This window comes from Crocuta crocuta, unplaced genomic scaffold (assembly GCF_008692635.1).
Source record: "Crocuta crocuta isolate KB4526 unplaced genomic scaffold, BGI_CrCroc_1.0 scaffold35, whole genome shotgun sequence".
Taxonomy (NCBI): Eukaryota; Metazoa; Chordata; class Mammalia; order Carnivora; family Hyaenidae; genus Crocuta; species Crocuta crocuta.
Window position 1 is genome coordinate 1,112,262 of NW_027530625.1, and position 15,557 is coordinate 1,127,818.

The 15,557-nt window shown below is 45.5% G+C and overlaps 1 protein-coding gene across 6 annotated transcripts in view; it reads right to left on the reverse strand.

The window, feature by feature from the left end:
* The window catches only part of DENND1A (DENN domain containing 1A), a 917,228-nt gene that overhangs the window by 147,265 nt on the left and 754,406 nt on the right, over positions 1 to 15,557 (reverse strand). For all 6 annotated transcript variants that reach the window (XM_077768204.1, XM_077768202.1, XM_077768203.1 and 3 more), the window contains exon 12: positions 4,624 to 4,749. In XM_077768204.1, the coding sequence (XP_077624330.1) occupies positions 4,624 to 4,749 (126 nt within the window). The remainder of the gene's footprint in view (positions 1 to 4,623; positions 4,750 to 15,557) is intronic.

Consider the following 15,557-nt stretch of genomic DNA (forward strand, 5'->3'; position numbering starts at 1 on the left):
GGATGGTAAGAGGGCAGGTGTAGGGAACTGCTGAGACCACGGATGTGGAACAACTCAGAGATGAACCGGGTTCCAGCCTCGTGGGAGGCTGCTGAGTGGGTAGACTGGGCTCTAACTGGACACCCTGGGTGTCTCCATCTCTGACCCTTGGGAGAAAGAATTCACCGGGGCCCTTCAGAGACCCAGCCGATGCAGGCTCTCCTGGCTGGGCACAGGCACACAGCAGAAGGCACGGACTGGACCAGCGTGGTTCTGGCATGTGGCTGGCCTCAGCAGGGGGCTGCCTCCCTCTCCCCTTCTGGGCAGGGGAAAGAAAACGAAGCTCGAGATTCCCCAGCCAGCTGGATTTTGTAATTTTTTCCAGTAGGAAAGACAAAAAAGAAAAAAAAAGGCCAAAGAGTTAAAAGTCCCCCATGAGCTCTGGGCCCCTTGGCCTGGGGCTCGCCCCCTTCCAGAGCCAGGCGGGGCACCAAGGGGCGCAGCAGGAGCCGGCCGCCAAGCAGAGTAGAAAGGAGCACTGTCTAGTCTGTCATGTTTCATGTGTTAAAAGACCCAAACCCTGTGACTTCGCGGTGACCCGAGTGCCGCGACCGCACCCGTTGGCCCAGGGTGGGAAGCCACACCGTAGCAGTGTGGTGGTCACTGTGGGCATGCGACAAAGCGGCCAGTGAGGATGAGCCACAGGCACTCCCGGCCTCTGGCTGTGCCCTCCACCCCACGGGCTCTGCTCTGCCATCAGCTGCAGAATGTTCTCTGCACACAAGGCTGCTACTTGGTCCTGCAATCCACCTCAGAGGCTCTCCCCTCCGAGCTACCGCCTGCTTCTGGCCACCAGCTTTCTCCCCTCACCTTAGATATCAAAGGCTTCAGTGCACTTGGATCCTTTGACTGAGTAAACCCACGTCAGGGATTCTGCCTGAGGAAATAATTCAGCCCGTGCACGAAGATTTATATAAAGATGTTCATCACAGTGTGATTTAAAACGGTGAAAGGTTACTGACAATCAAAAGAACCAGCAATGGGATAATGTGGTGGGCCTTGCAATGGATGGCAGATCGTGGGAACTTGATACAAACCTCAGACACCTGCCTTTTTTTTTTTTAAGAGCCCCACAGGTGACTCTGATCCACACCAGGGCTGAGAATCACTGGGGTCATTGGATGGGATACGTTCCATTAGAAATGAGGTTTCAGAAGAGTTCTTATATACTCTGAAAAAAATGCTTAAAACGTACTAAAGGCAAAACCAAATTAACTGGGAACTGGACAGTTTCCCCAGGAATATCTCAACTGTCTGAAGGTGAAAAACCAAAAAACAACCAAAATGAAACAAAAATGACCCCAAAACCCTAGAGCCTAGGTAGATACATGCTAACATGTTGTCTTAGCTCCAGATGATGGGCTGATGGGTGTTTTCTCATTTCTAGTTCTTTGTTACTTTCAACGTTTTTTTAAAACTAAGAACAGGTGCTATTTTTATCACCAGAGAAACAACTAAAAGGCCCTGGGGAGGGCATCCTAACCTCCCTCTCAGCACTGTGCTGACTGCCACCCAAGGCACCATTTCCCACGCCACCCCCATGTGGCTGGTGCTCCTTCTTGGGCTCACATGTGCTTTGTAATCAGTATTTTAATTAACCCTCCAAACAATCTTGCATGGAAACTGTTGTTATCCCATCTTTCAGATGAGGAGAATTGCCTAGAACTAAATCTAAGGTTCAAAAACCATCCAGGTAACATGGTGATGATTCTTGGCCAGGACATTTTAGGCTCTCTGGCTTCCGTCCTGACTTTCCAGAAAAAAACTATTTGGAAGCAGATGAATAGGACAGAGAGCATGACAAATCTGTCATATTTCATTGATGCTAGGACAGAGACTTCTTCACACGCTAACATCTCTGAAATCTGGATGGGTCTCATGACTGATGGTATCCAACCGTAATCGGCAGCGCCCTCTCCTCTTTCATAATGGTACCTCAAGTATGGTGCATCTTAGGACTGGACGGCCGCTTAGGCTCCATGAAATGTTCCCTGTTGACAACAGGGAACTCATTGTTGACAACTAAACTCATTGTCCTATCCTCAAAACACTATTTAATGACTATGTAATATTCTAGCAGATGGATATATTTTAATTTATTTAACCAGTTGCTTATTTGGAACACTTAGTCTGTTTTATGATGTGACCATTATAAATACTGCTACTGGGAACACCTTCGCATTAAATTTTCTCTTTTTCTACTTGTGGGCATCACCCAGAAGTCTTGGGAAACATTTTGACATTTCTTGCCCCATATTTTTTACCTTTGCAGACTCATCTAGTCATTTCTTCCCCATGATACCTCTTCCTGGTGTCACCACCAGAGGGCTCTCTTCTGAGTGCCCCTGACAGTGCCCTGGTCTCTGCTTCCTGTATTAACTGCTCATCGCTGTATTACTGGTCAGACATGACTTAGTCTTAACCATATCTCTGCTGAAAAACTGACATCCCCTACAGGGCGAAGTCTGCACTTCTGGCCTAGCATCCCAGGCTCTGTCAAATTTGGCTCCAGCTTCTCTCTTGCAGCCCTCTCCTTACCCAAACTCATGGCCCTAGACAAAGTGATCGTGAAGGGTACTGCCGCCAAGTCTTTGCTCCCTCAGTTAACTCCATAGCCACCCCACGAAGAGAGGTCCTTTCTTTTTCCAAACCTAAACCATCAGACCCAGGTCAAGTTTCACCTTCCCTATGAAACGTTTTATGGCTCATTTGATCCTTATAACCATCTGGGGATGTAGACTGATAGGTATTCTAATGTTCATTTCACAGGTGAAGACACTGAAGTTTAAAGAGATTAGGTGGCTTGTTCAAGGTTGTACATGCTTGATCAAAAGTACAGAGCCAGGCTTTGAACTCCAGGGCTTCTGTCCTTAAACCCAATGTCAAGTGCCAAGTACAACCATAAACTTCTTCTGAGGAGCAACTTTTGCCCAGATCATATATCGAGCAATACCTACCAAGATTCAATAGCCTTTGGATTCTAGACACATACACGACAGTAACAAGATCATTTTAAGAGGGAAGACACCTCATGTCTGTCAGTTCCCAGCAATACAAGGGAAGGACCAGACCAGTTATTCCGTTTCTCCTTTTAGGGATGGGAAGACAACTGAATTTTTCTTGAATTATACTGGCTCTCAAATTATCCCTAAACCTGACAGGGTTGGCTGGGCCTGAGGTCAGGACAAAGGATGAGAGCTGCCTCACTCGGAGACAAGGAGAAGGACATGGGGAATGTGCATTAACTAAGGGCTTTAGAGGACCTCAGGGAAGTAGTTCAAAGGAAGCAAAAAGAGAGTGCATCCCTCCTGTTATGTGACCATGACATTGCCTGAAGCTGAGGTAGCTTAGAAAGTGAAGCCTCAGTACGAGATGGGAGACAAGAACAGGACGATGGTGGCACTAGGCTGCTGCTCCCCACCCCCCACTTTGCAGACAGTATGCCCTGGCTGAAGGGAAAACAGGTGCTTGCTATTATTCTGGGGCTCACTGAGACATGTGACCGAGTCATAGTGAGGGGAAAAAAATCTTAACAACATGTAACCGTGGCTCACAGGGAAGCTTAACCGAGAGTCACTGTCAGAGTGTGCATGTGAAATGTACTGTCTGACATATACTCATCTTCTGTCATTTAAGACAATAAAATGCTACGAGTTAAAGCAAAGACAGAAACAAACAGACCGGGCCGGTGAACAGGGCATCCTAGGCCGGTCCCTCACCCCAAGTCCGGCCAGGCTGGCTGTGGTTGCCATCACCCGCTGGCTCAGGATGAAGGGGACTCTGTGCTCCCGAGAGAGAAGGGCTGTCGGCAAGGCCGCCTCCATGTTCTTTCCTATACCGAGTGACCCAGGTCCCCAAGCCAAGTTCTCCATTCTCCTTGGCTAAGACTAGGCTGAGTAGAGAGGTATTAGATGAAAGATTCCCACTGAAGCTGGGACAGCTGGTACTTTCTTTGGTTTGACCTGATGACTTGAGAGCCCCACAGTAACTTCTTGCTTCACAGGGCAGGCAGAAGACATGGTGAGGGAACCGAGGCTAAGGAGGCTGACAGTCCATGGAGGTGGGTAACTACTATTCCCCAATCCTCTGCACACTCACCTTGGGCGCACCTAAGAAGTGAATACCCGGGGCACCTTGCTTTCTCAAGGGTGGAGAAGAGGCCCTTTATAAGAAAAGGGCATTGATACAGAGAGGGAAAGGATAGGCTTTGGGACTCTCTGGCTCCTCCACTGGTTAGCAAGTCATGTCTCTTTTCTGAGCCTCACTTTCCCCATTTGTTAAGTGCAGAGGATCCACAGTGAGAGCAGGTGTGTGTGAGGTCTGGGCACTGTATTTACACGCAGCTGGTGCTACTGTCCAGGGAGGGGAAAGGTCTTAACATTCACAGGGGCGGCATGACCTCTTTAGGCTAAGAGGTAGGGTGAGGAGAGGGCGCCCTTCTGGCCTCACAAAACACACATGCATGCACACATACTCTTCTAGGTAATTCAACAACCAGATGAAGAGCTGGCTTCCTGTGACCCCTGAGGTACACTTCTCAGCCCTGACCAAACACAGACTTGTAAATGCCAAGAAGCTACTCACGGGCTCAATCTTCAGAGCATTTCGGTAGCTGCCGAAGAAAGCGGCCTGGGCCTTGAGGAAGGCCCTGGCCACCCCGTCACCAGTGGTTGTGGACACCTTCTTCAGCCGGTTCTTCAGGGAAGAGATCTGTTGACGGAGAGAAAGGAGACACAGGTTGAGGGCAGGGTGGGAGCATGGCCAGCTAAGCCCAACGTGTACGGAGCTCTAGAAATTCCCCGGGGGCTGGGGGGTGGATTTAATACCGCAGCTGCTGGGAAGACAAAACTGCATTCAGTGTTGGGGCAGGTTTCTGGACTGGAATAGAATGTCGCTCCTATTAGAGCGTATTAGGTAGGAACAAACACACTTTCTAAGTAGTTTCAATAGGCCAGGTAAGTGCTTTCACGTAAATTTTCTAATTTAATTCCTTCAACAATCCTGCAAGGAAGGGATTAGTGTCCCTGCCTCATGAAGGGGAAAGAGCCTCAGAGAGGTTAGAATACATGCCTAGGAACAAACCCAGGAATGGCCAATTGGAATACCAGGAATGGCCAATTGGAATATGAATTGAAGGTCTTATAATCTGAGCCCACACTACACAAATTTTCTTGGTTCCAATTCTACTTCCTCTTTAAATTACTTACATATTATTACTTTCTTATACATTAGAGATAAATGGCTTATTTAGAACATACAATATATATCTCACACCTCATACTCTATGTATTGTTATGAATTATGTTTATTAAATATGTAAAGTATATATACATATAAATTATTACATACTTCATACTCTAAAGAAACAGTAGCAGCTAACAGATATTTCCTCAAGAAATTTTAAAAAATAGACAAGAAAGCCATGGAACTGGGAAAAGAAGCCAGAAATACTTTTAGTATGTAAATGTAAACTATAAGGTCTTACATGGTGGCTAGAACTAGATTGCAAATTTGACCTAAGGGTCTCCTAGTGGTCAAAGCAAAAAGAGAAACACAAGTGAGATTCTCTGGGTCCATGTATTACAAACAAACCAGCTGTACAAATGAAAACACATTTTCCTGGAAGTGAGAACTGAAAGAGATTTTTCCTATGACTACTCAATGAAGCAAAGACTGTGTGACATGGTGGCTGCTGTCCTCAATATAAAAGACAACATAAGCTTCCTGGTCTGTTTCTAACATGCTTTCCATCCACCTCAGGATGCCACACTGCACAACTCCTGGGCACTCCATTCACACTGTGTTCCATATGAAAAGTACCCCTGGAACATGACAACGTGGTAGCCTTGAGTCAATAGTGAGCAAGACCAGACACGAGCCCTGCCCTTATTAAGTTTACATGCCAGCCAGGAAAATACCAATCCATGTGACACTGCTGCTGTGATGAGCATATGATAGAGCTCACTAGGGAGGTCAAAGATTCCTAGAGGGAATCAGGCTTGAACAGAAATCTGGAGGGTGGAGGCTCCTGCGGGGCTCAATGAGTTAAGCATAAGACTTTGGCTCAGGTTCTGATCTCACTGTTCGTGGGTTTGAGCCCCGCATCAGGCTCTGTGCGGACAGCTCAGACCCTGGAGCCAGCTTCATATTCAGGGTCTCCCTCTCTCTCAACAATAAACAAATATTTAAAAACTTCTAAAAAAGAAAAAAAAAAAGAAATCTGGAGGGTGAATTATAACTTGGCAAGGAGGGGAAGGAAGGGTACGAAGCATGGGGGAAAATCTGGGTAAGAAGGAGTTCAGAGAATAGAAAGGACTGTCAGTTCAGTGGAGAGAATGGTGGGGAATATGGCTTAAAATGAGGCCAGAGGAAAAGAGGTGCTGTGAGTACATTAAGGAGTTTTTTCCTTCATCTGGAGGGAAAGGTAAACCTAATGACTGTTTTTAAGCATGCAGGTGACATGTCAAGGGCCCATCTCAGGAATGTGTATGGACTTAGATATAGGCCTATGTAACGGCCTGACATTATTTAAGGATAAAATAGAAAACTTAGATGCAGGTGGCCCCTGAATCATCTCCAAATTTTTAATATGAATGAGAGATGATCATTTTTCTGGACACAGGCTCCACAGTTTTCCTCAGATCCCTAAAGGTGCCTGTGAACCTAAAAATATTAAGCATCACTGATCTGGGATAGATTACATAGACCAGAAATGCTCCAAGGACATGATTTCTTATTAACAAGCTTCTGATAAGGGATTTTTTAGTGGCTTACGAAGATATATTTTACAAACCATAAAATTTACTCATTTGAAATATAGAGTTCAGTGGTTTTTAGTATAAAGACAAAGTTGTAGAACTATCACTATTATCTAATCCCCAAACATCTTTATCACCCCCGAAAAGAAACTCATCTTGGGGCGCCTGGGTGGCTCAGTCAGTTAAGCGTCTGACTTCGGCTCAGGTCAGGATCTCACGGTTCGTGGGTTCGAGCCCCGTGATGGGCTCTGTGCTGACAGCTAGCTCAGAGCCTGTAGCCTGCTTCAGATTCTATATCTCCCTCTCTCTCTGACCCTCCCCTGCTCATGCTGTCTCTCTCTCTCTCAGAAATAAATAAAACATTAAAAAATTTTAAGAAACTCATCTTATTGTCAGTTGCTTTTCATTCCCCACCAATCTTCCTCCCCTCCCTCCTTCACCCTGTTCTAGATCACCATTAATCCACCTTCTGTCTCTGTGGATTTGCCTAGTCTGGACATTTCATACCAGTGGAATCATACAGGATGATTTTGTCACTGGCTTTGTTCACTAGCATCATGCTCATTATAAACAAGGTTACTCCATGTTGCAGCACCTGTCAATACTCCATTCTTTTTCACAGGTGAATAATATCCCACCATATGGACAGACTGCATTTTATCTATCCTATGGATTTATCTAAGTAATGGGCATCTGGGATGTTTCCACATTTTGGTTATTATGAATAATGCTATGACTATCCACGTAGAAACTTTTATGTGGAGACAGCAGAGATTTTGAAGCAAGAAACTACAGGATAAAAAAATCCTGTCGCCAGAGCCTATAAAGAGAAGCTGGGAGGGCACGCGAAGTCACGGACCACAGTGCTTGGCATGCAGAGGGTCACCACCAAGTGTCTACTGAGCCGAGGGGAAAAATCCTGTGCTGTTGCTGCAGGGCGTGCTATATGTCTGAACGGTAAGGCAGGGCCAGGACTGCTGCCCTTTTCTTGAGAGTCAGAAGGGATGGGAGTTTGCAAAGAGGGGGTGGCTACCCTGCCTCTACTTGGAGGTAGGTCAAGGAAAACGGTTTTCCTCTAGAAGCAGTTCTGACTATGTCTCAATACCTGGGTGTAAATATCCCACTGATGGTGACCTCTCCTGTTTGGGGACACATGAGCCCCGGTGCCACAATGGTGAGAGCCCATGAAGAGCAATGCAGGCCACTCAGCACCCAGGCAGACTCTCCACGGACTTTCACTTGAAACATGCTTTTGAAACATGTGGAAAAGAAACATGCTTTAGTAAAATGCTTAAAAAACAAAAAAAAATACTGCCCACTTCCCACCCTCCCAGTAATAGAAATGCTGCCTCTTCCAGGGACTGGGGTGACATTTCCTCCTTTGAAATGGTGCACGCCACTGTCACTCTTCTAGCTCCTCGAAGGCCTTGGGCCACCTGTGCTGCAGATTATTCCTCACTTAACCTTCCCCGGCCTTTCCCTTTCATTCGGGAGGTGTTTAATTACCTTGGATTCACAACGCTGCACTTCAGGTGAGCCTCTCCTAATGGCCTCATTATCATTTTACACAAAGAAGTCGTTGCTGATTGTAACTGAGCAAATATGAGTGTGCGCTTTCCCGCCCGCCCCAGCTGGTCTGAAGCCAGCCAAGTGGTCCTGGGCTCTCGCTGCCCCCGTGACCACTTAGGCCAAGAAGTTCGGAAGACCTCTCCTCACCCTGCAACAGGGAGAAGCTTCTGTCGGCACTTCAAGCTTTGAAACCTCAAGTATATGTGCATTTGATGACTGGTGATAGCATTTTGTCCTTTAAATAAAATTGAGGGATGATGAAGGCTTAACATAAGTCTTGAGTCATACATCTCAAGCTGAACTTGCTGGGAGGACTCGTGGGGGGGGTTCTGGTCAAATCATTAACACTGGGGTTCATCAGGTGTAATCTGGGGGCGACAGAAATGCTGATGAGGATGGCTTCCTCCTTTAATGAGGTATCAGGAGGAAGACAGAAAACAAAGAGAAGAAGATACTAAATTGAATGCATCAGCTTCTCTTTCCCCCTCTCCTCCTGTATCTCATCTCAGTCACGGCACTGTCACCCCGCTCATCTTCCAGGGCCAGAGGCAGATGTTAGACTCCACAATCCTCCTTCCCCACCCACCACCATCCTCCACATCTTACCAGCACCTCCCCAAATAGGTACCAAGTCTGCCCTCTCCTCTCTGTGCCCCTGACCCTGGCACTATGCCATGCAGTTCCATCCATCCTCTCTGGCCCAGGCTGGTGGACTAGCTTTCTATATGAGCTTCCGGTCTTCAGTGTCCCCTCAATGCCCTCACCCATAGCTGCCCCAGTAATGTCAGAAATATCCGATTCTGGTCATTTCAATCCCTCCATCAAAATCCTTCAATGACCCCACCCTATGCCATCACCACCTGCAGAAAATCACAACATCTCAAGAGTAGTTGGTGACTCTCTGCTCAACTGGCCTCACTTCCCTCAGGCCCAATTAACGTATACTGGACTGGTAGTGAATTACTATCTACAAGCCTACACTACTCTCCAGCCATAAATATGCTGACTAATCAAAGAGCATTGTCTCTTGTCCCTTCCTGTCCTATTTGTGACCATCCATTCACCCTTTGAGAGAGCATCCAGATGCCCATCAATGGGGGCCAATTAAGTAAATTATACCACATCCTTACAACGAATACTGCATAGCTGCTAAAAAGTATGTGACAGTACTTGAACTGATGTGAAAAGATGTCCACACAATACTGCCAAATGGGAGGGAAAATGAAAGTTGCAGAGCAATATAAATATCATGAATCATTTAAAAATTTCTATATATATATATGCTTATATATGTAGTAAAAATCTAAAATGCCATGTATCAAACTTGAACCATGCAGGATACTTTCGTTTTGTTTTACGCACTTTTGATTGTTTTGATTATCCTTTATTAAAAAGCATATGCTCCTTTTATAATAAAGAACTTAAATGAGGTATTTTTCCTTAATAGTCAAATTAAAGACTGCCCTGGGTTAAGGGGAAAGAGGGAATCCAGATGTCCCCTCATCTGCAAAGCTTCCCTGACCCCTAAAACAGGGTTAATGACACCCTGCTGGGGCTGCTAGGGCTGCATAGGTGAGCTGGGGCTACTGCCTCTCCTGCTAGACGGAGTTCCCAGAAGGGCCAGCAGTGCTCGGCTGGTGTAACCATTCAGCACTTGCTGCTAAATGAAAGAACAGGCGAATGAACGTTTTGATATCCTAAGTCACATTTCCAGGGGCTGAGCCATTCTGCTTGGAGGAAAGTCTAGGATCACATTCTTCAAGTTAGACTCATCATTCCAAGAATCTGGTCTCAGTTGGGAAGGAGTGGAGGTGAAACAGATACTCATCCTTTCCCCTTCTGCAGAAAGCCACCACTTAGATGCAACCAAAATTGCAGGGAAAATGAACCTCTGGAAGCTGAAGGAGTTGAGGAGGTCAACCAGCCCAGTCGTAACACTGTGAATGCAACATGTGCAAGGACAAAAGCAGTATTTCCCTCCCCACCCAGTACCATGGTTCATGTTCATGCTCTACCTCACAGATCTCGATTTCACCTGCTTCTCTGTCCCCATGCACTCCTCAGGTGGCAGGGTCGCCAGACTCACCTAATTCTAAGATCAGAAACCTGGCTTTCCTACTTTGTTAACTTTTCTGAACTTCAATTTCCTTTGCTGGAAAATGAGGTATCTGCAACATATGTACGTTGTGAAGATTACAACATAATGGGTAAAAAATGGATAGTGAATGTAGCAGATGGCCTAATTTGTTTTGGTATTCACGCTTCTTCTTTCGCCTGGATGACTGCGGCCATCTTCAACTGGCGGCCCTTCTATAGTCATCCTGGTCTAAGACCACCTTTGCATGAACTTGTCCTTCTAAAACAAGAGGCTACATCATATCACTCCCTTCCTCTAAAATTTTTGGTGGCTCCAGGGGTGCTTGGGTGGCTTAGTCGGTTAAGCATCCAATTCTGGCTCAGGTCCATGATCTCACGGTTCATGGGTTCAAGCCCAGTATCGGGCTCTGTGCTGACAGCTCAGAGCCTGGAGCCTGCTTTGGATTCCGTGTCTCCCTCTCTCTCTGCCCAACCTCTGCTCGCACTGTCTCTCTATCTCTCTCAAAAATAAATGTTGCCACTTGCGGAGAGGGAGGGGGAAAGGTGGAGATAAAGATGGCCCACGATTCACCCATCCACCTCTAAGACACTCCTCTCCACTTTGGACAGGAAAAGATATCCAAAAATACTGCCAGATGGGGAGAAAACACAAGTTGCTGAGCAATATATATGGCAAAAATCTAAAGCACCATGTATCAAGCACGAACTAGGCAGGGATGCCTTTGCTTTCTATTTATGCACTTCTGACTATTAGGATCTTTCAGTAGCCTCCCCACTGCTGGGGGGATAAAGACTATAGTCCTAGCCTGGCCAGCAAGGCCCCGAGTGACTGGCCTCAGCCTCTCTCAGATCTGAGGCTCTGCATCCCCTCCATGGCGTCATGGTGGACCCTCTGGGCTCCGGTCACACTGGCCTCTCTCACACCCCAAGACCTCTGGTAGACCTGGTCCTCCGGAGCGCTCCCAACACCATGACCCCCTTGCCCACAGCCCAGCGCCGTCCAATAGGCCTGTCTGCCAAGAATTTATCGTCTGTGTTGTCTGCTGTGGTAGCTGCAACGGAGAGCTCGAAATGTGCCTGGTGTGACTGAGGAACTGAATTTTTTATTTTATTCCACTGTAATCAATCAAACTTTAAATAGCCACATGTGAATAGCGGCTACCACACGGAACAAGGACTACTCATGCTTCAGGCCTCAGCTCAAATATAATCACTTCCTGGGTCTGACCCCTCAGTGTAGACCAAAGTTCCCCGTCAGTCACATACTCTCCTTGTACCTTTCCTTCAATGTGCATGTTGCAACAATCCCATAAATGTCACTTTTCTGTGAGACTGCACGTCCTAGGAAGGCAGCGACCATGACTATCTTCAGTGCTGGCACAACACCTCAAGCACAGAGTTTTTCAAAGTCTGACTCAGGTTAGCCTGTGCAAGGGGCCCCACTTCTCCCATTAACCTCCCAGTGTCAGAAAAGAAGTTAAAAGATTTTTTGTTTTGTCCAGACACCCAGCAGCAGCTGGGAACAGGCATTAGAATCACATGTTCTTTCTCCTTTTAAAAACGGCCTGAAAGGTGTGGGGGGTGGGGTGGGGGGAGGCACCTGGGTGGCTCAGTCAGTTAAGCATCCGACTTTGGTTCAGGTCATGATCTTGCAGTTCATGAGTTCGAGCCCCATGTCGGGCTCTGCGCTGACAGTTCAGAGCCTGGAGCCTACCTCGGATTCTGTGTCTCCCTCTCTCTCTGCCCCTCCCTTGCTCACGCTCTGCCTCTCTCTCTCTCAAAAATAAATAAACCTAAAAAAAAAAAAAAAGGCCTGTAAGGACCAAGCCACACTGAAACATCCTTTCCTGAACAGACTAGATATCAAGGTTGCTATAAGAGCTCCTGGGGAATGTCTGGGTCTAGAGAGGAGAGAAGGAACTATTGCCTCGTTTTCCCATTTGCAGGGACACAGATACATTGGCTCTCTCTGCTACCTTCACACTGGCAATGAAAAATGGCAGTGTAATTACTAAAGTCTTCATTCTTGCCTCAAATTTGAAGCACAAAGTCTTGATGCATAAGGGCAACCCCACCCTACTGTCTTTCCCAGTAATAGTTTCTGGGAAACCAGGAATTCATTAGGAGAAGGGAAGAGGAATTAGTAATTATCAAACACCCAACTAGGTACCACACACCATGGCAGGTATTTTCATACCCAGCATTGTATTAAAAATTTTACAAGTGGGCTAGACGGTCACGGTTATCCCCACTATATAGATAAGGAAAGTGAGCCACTGCTCCATGTCACACAGCCGGGCCACAGCCAGGCCCAAGTCTGTCTTACCCCAAAGTCTGTGCTATTTCATGGATTCTCACTGCTGCCAGGATTTCTTAAGAGCAGCAAATTAGATTTGTCCTTGATACTGGTTTATTTCTTCTCCAACTTAATCTATCTCCATTATTGCTTCCTCTCATTCCTTGTTTTTCTGTTTCTTTCTTGAGAACACGGCTGTACCTTGACCTCAGTTGGCTTTAATTGCTTCTTCTGCATCCCATTTTCCCCTCTAAGATCCTGGTTCTCCATGGGGGAGTGGGGACTGTGCTAGTTATGTGGAGATCCAAGCAGGAGCTGGCTATGACCCTTGGGGCTCAGGTTGCCGCTCCTCTCGGTCTGTCTCTTGACATCTCACTGGTTGAGCATTAAGTCAGAAAGTTAGAGGCAAGCCTTACAATCTAAGCATCTTTTGTTATACAAAAGGATCAATTTTCATTATGTGAATGGCTATTTCACTATATGCTATAATGGCTTTGTTGAGCATCTTAAGAACTATCAAGTCCTTAGGATGCCATTCTTGGCATCCTAAAAAAAAAAGTAGAATTTTAAAACAAAAAGGTCCATTTCCACTATCTGCCAAACAGTAGCACACCACATACTAGAGCCCTCCAGGCCCCCCACCTCCATGCATTTAATCCAAGTACCTAGCATTTTAAACTGAAATACAGAAGCAACAACTTTTGCATTCTTCTACCTATTTGTAATATTATTCTTCCTCCAAAAGCCTTTTTTTGCCCACAAGTGAAATTGTCTTTGTTTTCCCTATAAAACAATTTAGCTTTAACACACACACACACACACACACACACACACACGTGCTCACACACAATTAATGCAGCTGAAAATCCTGCCCTAGCTAAAGGAGGCTAGAAGCAAGAGCTGAGCTCAGAGTAAATGTGTATTTATATTATTAGGTGGTCATTCAATAAAGGGATTATTTCTAACCAAATATGTGCACGCGTGTATGCCTATATATATGCATCTTGGGAGTATTTTCAAAGAAGGGTTTTCTCCCCCATACTTCTGGCAGTTTAGGTTTAAAGGTCAGATTTAAACTATCACCATGTTTCACAAAGCAATCTGTGCAGTGCCGCGTAATGAAATGGTTCAGTAAAGGTGCTCGTGGAAATTCTTTTAATTAGGTCTAAGGCTTTTCAGTTGTCAACATGAATAAACCAAGAACCATTCTCTTGCAAACACAAGGCACAAAATACAAATGTAAGTTACCTTTGAAAAAACAGATACGTACTTGCAAAAGGGAAGTTATACGTGTGTTTTTTTTTTTACAACATATTCTCCACCAATTTTTTTTTTAATGCCAACATCTTTCAACAACAAAATGGACTGCAAATCAAAAATGAAGGGGTTGGTCTATTTTTAATGAACCAGGACACTAATGCCTGGTTCTAATTTGAAGTATTTGCAGGAAGACTAAAGTTAATCATAACTAAAAATGTTGATCAAGAGATCAATGACATTCTTCATGGGCAAAAGCCACCTATCCATGTAACTATAATTAATTCTATAAATCAGCGGTATTTCAGTCAGACATGTGAATGTCTCAGAATGACTCCTGCAAATTGAATGATATCTATTAAAAATGCACCAAAATGCACTTTTGCCCTCACCACCACTATCTGAGACCTAAAAGATGAGCATATCACAGCAGGAACATCATCAAGACTCCTCCTGCTTTTCAAAGCGATGTTGACAAAAGAAACTACTCAGACTAGGAAATTTTTAGCCATCAGTTCAAAGCTAAATCTAGGGATGGAAATTCGCAAAATGAAAACTGTAAGAACATGGTAGGTTGCTTGGGGAAGTTGGATCATATTCACACTGAGCTCTGACAGAAAAAGCAAAACTAAGTAAACAATCCCAAGTATCATCAGCAGCTCAGATTTAAATGGATACAAAGGTGGTTGGTTGGTAAAAGCCAACCGGTCTGAGGCTTGACGCGGAATGAGGCAGCTCAAACGGAGCAACGGCAGCGTGTAACACACATGTGTAATGAATCAGTGCAGTTGACTGACCAATGAATGAATGTATGTCTAGCAAACCCTGAGCATGAAGGTTCAATACCCAAAAGTGTATTGATTTAGTCTGGGTTCAAATTCTGTTTTAGATGCTGGCTATCTGCTGGTTACTTAACCTCTTCTCTTCATCTATAAAAAAGGGGTAAAGTACCCCCTCCCCAACACATTTGTTTCAGGAACTGTGATGTAGATTAAATGCTAAGATATTCTGAGTTTCTAGCACAGTGCCCGGCACATAGTCGGAGTCTCATAGATGGTGACCATTCTTTCACACAACTCCAAAGCCAAAACAACCCTAGCCACTACTGTAGCATAAAAATTAAATAGCAGGGTTAAATTAACATTTTCTAGAGCATCAATTACTGAAATGTCACTCATTATGCTATGCTAAGCCTGGTGGGTTTATTTAGTGACCCAAACTTGGTGTGTATTTGGGAGTTAATGAAGTGCACGGTGTTTACACAGATAAAAGCAGGATTTGTCTCGGCTACGTTCCTGGGCTGGATGGATGTAGATTTCCATGCTCAGGGATGCAGCCAGGCAGGACCCATGGTGGATCACATGGATATATCCACACAGAGTGAGATATCTCCCAATGGGATCTGGGCATCTCCACCTCCTCGGGGGAGAAAAAAAACAGGAAGGGGGGGTGGGAAGTGTGTATAATAGATGTGTTTCACAGTGTCCCTGCTGTGATGAACAACTTGATCCACTTACAGTTCCAAACACATGATGCATAAA